A 6,667-nucleotide genomic window follows, 5' to 3' on the forward strand; every position below is an offset into this window, starting at 1 on the left:
GCAGGAAATAATCAAATTCAGGACTGAAATCAACTAAGTAGAAACAAAAAGAACTATACAAAGAATCAACAAACAAGGAGCTACTTCTTTGAGAAAATCAACAAGATAGATAATCCCTTAACCAGACTAACCAGACAGAATCCAAATTAATAAAATCAGAATGAAAAGGCAGGCATAACAATGGAAACCAAGGAAATTCAAAAAAATCATCAGATCCACCTACAAATGCCTATACTAAACCAAACTGGAAAATCTGGATCAAATGTACAATTTTCTAGACAGATACCAGGGCCACAGTTAAATCACGATCAGATAAACCTTCTAAACCCCTAAAGAAATAGAAGCTGTCATTAAAAGTCTCCCAACCTAAATAGAAAGAAAGAAAGAAAGAAAGAAAGAAAGAAAGAAAGAAAGAAAGAAAGAAAGAAAGAAAGATAGAAAGAAAGAAAGAAAGAAACAAAGAAACAAAGAAACAAAGAAACAAAGAAACAAAGATAGAAAGAAACAAAGAAAGAAGAGAAAGAAAGAGAGAGAGAAAGAAAGAAGAAAGAAAAGAAAGAAAGAAAGAAAGAAAGAAAGAAAGAAAGAAAGAAAGAAAGAAAGAAAGAAAGAGAAAGAAAGAAGAAAGAAAGAAAGACAGACAGACACAGGAACAGAAGGGTTTAGTGCAGATTTCTATCAGACCTTCAAAAAAGACCTATTTCCAATACTCTTAAAATTATTCCACAAAATCGAATCAGAAGGAACACTACCCAATTCATTTTATGAATCCACAATAACCACATAAAGACCCAACAAAGAAAGAGAAATTTAGACTAATTTCCCAAGTCCATGTGGATCAAGGACCTCTACATAAAACCATAAATGCTGAAATTAATAAAAGAGAAATTGGGGAAGAGCTTCTAGCACATGGGCACAGGAAAAATATTCCTGACAGGCGTTCTACACGAGGCGACATGAAGGGCTCTGCGTCCGAATCTCCCAGTGCCTCGGTCACTGAGGCGACCACCACCGACGTGCAAGTGTCCCCGACCACTCTTTTACAGCTGGACAGAGAGCAGATTAGAAAGGCAGTGGAAGGAATATCTAATCGCTCAAAGTCCAAAAAAACAATAATGAATTGCTGTTGAATGGGAGCGAAAATTTATTTTTAATGGTGATATTATGGAAAATTCCAGAGAAAGAACTTCGGGTCAAAGTACCTTTGCCTCATAGCATTCTCTCCGAATCCTCAGATGTATGTCTCTTCACAAAAGATGAATTTGATTCACCTGAACAGACAGAAGGTTTCTATAAAAAGCTTTTGAAAAAACACAGAATTAACACTATCTCTCAGATTATCCCTTTTAAAACTTTAAAAACAGAATATAAAGCCTATGAAGCCAAGCTCTGCCTCCTGGGTAGCTTTGATGTCTTTATTACTGATGCGAGAATTCGACGGCATTTGCCCACACACATAGGGAGGCATTTTTATCAGAGGAAGAAAGTTCCAGTGTCTGTGAACCTTCTGGCAAAGAATCTGTCCACAGAGATTAACCGATGGATCTCAGGGACCGTCTTAAACATCTCTAAGCGTGGTTCTTGCAGTACGATCCGTATTGGTCACACTGGAATGGAGACTGAGCACATCGTTGACAACATCCTAGCTGTCTCAGAAATGCTTTCAGAAAAATTGCCAGAGAAATGGGAGAGTGTGAAACTGTTGTTCCTGAAAAGTGAGAAGTCGGTTTCCCTGCCCATCTTTTCTTCATTTGTCACATCTCAGGATGAAAACGCTGTTTCCTTCCGTAGTTTGAGGAAACAAGAACTAAAGAAAAGAAAGCATGAAAATGCAAAGTTGAAGAAGAAGAGCAAAATGTTAAAGAAGAAGTCCAAGAAGGCTGCATCTCTTTCAACTCAGAGTGGGTTAGCTAGTAGTGCTCCAGCGAAGGGCCCAGGAGCCCAGAAGAAAAAGACCAACAAGGCACACACAAAGCAGANAGTTACANAGGAATGTGAAGNAACAATTCCACAACTGGTACCAATAGGAGAGACTCCAGATAAAGAAAATGTAAAGATGCAAGAAAATATCACAGGGAAAACTCCAAAATTGAAATCTGATCCAAGTACACCTAAGGGTAAGAAAAGGAAGGCCTTGCTGGCTACAGAGATTCCAGAAGCCTCCGCCCCTGGGACCTCAGGGAAGAAGCAAAAAAAGGATGTTCGGGAATTCAGAAAGCCAGAGGCCAGCTCCTTCTCTACTCCCAGGAAATCTGGAAAGAAGGCTTCCAACACACCCAGAGACAAAAAAACCAAGGCGGCCCACTCAAACTAGAGTTAGTGCGTTGGCATGAAGGACATCAGAGTTAACCTAGAGCTTTTCAAAAATAGTGAGTGTGGCACACTCACACATTGTGGAATGCAGAAATAGGCAGATGTATGTGAGTTTGAGGCCAGCCTATTTTTCTACAAAAGCATTTGTGTCACCTGGGATAAAGCAGGATTCAATATTTAAAGGCCAGATTTAAGTCCTGGGCTTGGTGGTATAACACTTTGCCAGCATAGGCAATATCCTGGCTTCAATACCCAGGCCTGTCAAACAAACAAAGCCCACCCAACAAAAAGTACTCTGCTGCCTTCCCTCACAGCCTTTTTAACAAGGAGTCCGGGACTTAAATGCTTTTTGAGAAGTTTCTGTGGGTGCCTCTGAATTTAATATTTCTATTGTACAAACTAGGGGTTTGAGACACAAAAATATTTTTAAATTGTTCAGTGTATTTGCTGATGGTTCTGTATGTTTGCTTTTTAAAAAATTAAACTATTACAGCCCCTAAAAAAAAAAATATTCCTGAACAGAATACCAGTGGCTTATGCCCTGAGATCGAGAATCAACAAATGGGACCTCAGAAAATTGCAAAGTTTCTGTAAGGCAAAGGATACTGTCAATAGGACAAAATGACAACAAAGATTGGCAAAAGATCTTTACCATTCCTACATTCTATAGAGGGCTAATATCCAATATATAGACAGAACTCAAGAAATTAGACTCCAGACAATCAAATAACCCTATTAAAAATGGTGTGCAGAACTAAACAAAGAATTCTCAACTGAGGAATACTGAATGGAGAAGCACCTAAAGAAATGTTCAACATTCTTAGTCATCATGGAAATGCAAATCAAAACAACCCTGAGATTCCATCTCACACCATTCAGAATGGATAAGATAAAAATCTCAGATGACAGCAGATGCTGGTGAGAATGTAGAGAAAGAGGAACACTCCTCTATAGTTGGTCGGATTGCAAGCTGGTACAACCACTCTGGAAATCAGTCTGGCAATTCCTCAGAAAAATTGTAAAATAGTATCTATCACCTGAGGACCCAGCTAAACCACTCCTGGTCAAATACCCAAAAGTTTCTCCTACATATAACAAGGACACATTCTCCACTATGTTCAGAGTAATCTTCTATATAATAGCCAGTAGCTGGAAAGAACCCAGATGGCCTTTAACATTTACACAATGGCGTACTACTCGGCTATTAAAAACAATAAATTCATGAAATTCTTAGGCAAATGGATGGAACTAGAGAATATCATCCTGAGTGAGGTAACCCAATCACAAAAGAACACACATAGTATGCACTTATTGATAAGTGGATATTAGCCCAAAAGCTTATAATACCCAAGATACAATTCACAGACAAATGGAGCTCAAGAAGGAAGACCAAAGTCTGTGTGCTTTTGTTCTTCTAAGAAAGGGGAACAAAATACTCATGGGAGCAAATATGGGGACAAAGCTGGATCAGAGACTGAAGGATATGCCACCCAGAGATTACCCCACCTGGGGATCCATCCCTTATACATTCAACAAACCCCAACACTATTGAGAACGCCAAGAACTGCATGCTGTTTGGAGCCTGATATAGCTCTCTCCTGAGAGTCTCTGCCAGAAGCTGACAAATACAGAGATAGATGCTCGCAACCAACCATTGGACTGAGCACAGGGTCCCCAGTGGGGTTCTGAGAAGCTGAAGTGGTTTGTAACCCCAAAGGAAGAATAATAATATCAACCAACCAGATCCCCTCAGAGTACCCAGGGACTAAAACACCACCCAAGGAGTACACATGAAGGTATCCATAGCTCCATCTGCATATGCAGCATAGGTTGGCCTTGTCAATTATCAATCTGAGAACAGGCTCTTGGTCCTGTATAGGCTCTACACCCCAGTTTTGGGGAATTCGAGGGTGGGGAAGTAAGAATGTATGTGTGGCTGGGGAACACCCTCATAAAAGCAGGGGAGGGGGATGGGATGTGGGTTCCAGGAGAGGGGGGACCTGAAAAGAGATAACATTTGAAATATACGTAAAGAACATATCTATTAAAAAAATAGAAAAGAAAACCTTACTATAAACCTCATTCTAGATATGGAAAAATACTTGTATCATAGTTACTGCTCCACAAATTAATTAGAACAAATAAATATATTTATAAATTCTTTGAGAAGAAAAGATAGAACAAAACTGTTATATAGACTTAAATTAATTAATTATAGTGGAAAGCAATAGTACTAATTATTATATTGTCATCTTATAGTAACAAATATATCCAATATATCCTACATACATCTTTGTAATTTAGAATTTATTTTATTGGACATCTTACATTAGGAATTTAATTACATTTACTATACATGAAAATGACTTGAGGCAAAATAACTCAACACTAAGTATTTTATTACATTTTAATAAGCCCTGGAATATCATATAAGCACAAGAAACTAAGAGTAACTGATTTGTCTGTTTTATTTTAGGTATGTGTGTGTGTGTGTGTGTGTGTGTGTGTATTTATGCATGTTTGACTGTACTGATTATACTTTGTTTCTCATGTTGCTATTGAAATTTGTACTTGAATCAAATGTTTTTCAATAATTTTCTTTTTAATTAAAAATATTATTTCTTTAAAAGTATCATATAATATGCTTTTTTTATATCTACTTTCTCTATCAACTCTTTCTCAATTCATTCACCCTTTTCTACCCAGTCAATTTTATGTTTTATAAAATTCTTCAAAGCCATTTTTGGCCCCTAAATATTCTTGGATGCATGGTCTACCACTGAATGGAGAAAATAGCAACCAATTCTACCCAGCCATGAACTCTGTGAGGTATGATAATGACTGGCATAGAAAGATAAACCAGTGCTGTAATCATGACATGAACATCATAGGAACACCCAACCATTTTCAAATATGTGCTTTTATTTTAAATGCAAATGCAGTACATGTAGCCTTGCTGAAAGAGATGTATCCCTGAGGGTGGGCTCAGAGGTTTCAAAAGTCCATGCCACTCCACATCTATCTCTCTGTCTTCTGTTTGTGTCTCATGATATGAGTTCTAAGTTACTTTTCTAGAGCCTTGCCTACCTGCCAGTTACCATGCTCCCTGTCATGATAGTGACTGATTCTCTCTAGAAATGTAAGCTACAAATCAATGTTTTCTTTCAGAAGTTGCCTTGGACGTGGTGTCTTATCACAGCAATAGAAAAGTATCAAAGATATTTTCCAGTGTATTTTTTTCAAAAGCAATTCAGCATTTTTTTTATGATTGCAAAGTATTTTCCACTGATAAGGAGTGAGCAGAGAGACTGAGACATTTTTCAAGAAGACAAAATCAACTAACTACTTAATCTTTAGAATATAGATGAAACTCAAAGCATGCTGAGAGAGGGAAGACCACATGCCAGTGCATATAACACACATGGATCCATCTATCTGAATTTCAAACACAAGGACAACTAATCCTCTGAAAGATTGATTGTTTCTCTAAAAACATTGATTGAGGATTTTCTTATAAATACATATAGAATTGAATTTCTGGTACCATCGTAATGTTTGATGAAGTATTGTGTAAAACAGGTACATGCATTTGTCAGCATTAAAATAATAATAGAACTAAGAGTTGACTTTGTGAAATTTATCTCAATGAAATTAAATTTGTGCATGAATAGAAACCTGAAATAATACATATTATAGTGTTTACAGTATAATGTATATATAAATATTTTCTATTTCTGTGACAAAATACCATGAACAAGAAAACTTATAAAAGACAGACTTTATGTTTTCAAAAGATGAGAGTTCATAATGGTGGAACAAGTCACAATAGCAGTAGCTTGAAGTTGATGGTTCATATTTTATTTTATTTTTTAAACAATTTTTATTATATATTTTCTTCATTTACATTTCAAATGCTATCCTGAAAGTCCCCTATACACTCCCCCTGCCTGGCTCCCCAACCCACCCACTCCTGCTTCCTGGCCCTGACATTCCCCTGTACTGGGGCATATAATCTTTGCAAGACAAAGGGCCTCTCCTCCCAGTGACGGCTAACTAGGCCATCATCTGCTACATATGCAGTTAGGTACAAGAGCTCTGGAAGTACTGTCTAGTTCATATTGTTGTTCCTCCTATAGGGTTGCAGACCCTTTCAGCTCCTTGGGTACTTTCTCTAGCTCCTTCATTGGGGTCCCTCTGTACCATCCAATAGATGACTGTGAGCATCCACTTCGGTATTTACCAGGCACTGGCATAGCCTCACAAGAGACATCTTTATCAGGGTCCTGCCAGCAAAATCTTGCTGGCATATGCAATTGTGTCTGCATTTGGTGGCTAATTATGGGATGGTTCCCCG

At 37.7% G+C, this 6,667-nt stretch overlaps 1 protein-coding gene across 1 annotated transcript; it reads left to right on the forward strand.

Annotated features, from left to right (window-relative positions):
* The first annotated feature begins 944 nt into the window (after window positions 1–944).
* On the forward strand, window positions 945–2,368 carry LOC110299937 (ribosomal L1 domain-containing protein 1-like). Its single transcript, XM_021169911.1, is given in 3 exon segments — window positions 945–1,101; window positions 1,104–2,284; window positions 2,287–2,368. Coding segments are annotated over 3 exon segments (1,389 nt in total). The 5' UTR covers window positions 945–956; the 3' UTR covers window positions 2,350–2,368.
* Window positions 2,369–6,667: the final 4,299 nt, after the last annotated feature.

The sequence above is a fragment of the Mus caroli genome, chromosome 1, assembly GCF_900094665.2.
Source record: "Mus caroli chromosome 1, CAROLI_EIJ_v1.1, whole genome shotgun sequence".
In the NCBI taxonomy this organism is placed as follows: domain Eukaryota; kingdom Metazoa; phylum Chordata; class Mammalia; order Rodentia; family Muridae; genus Mus; species Mus caroli.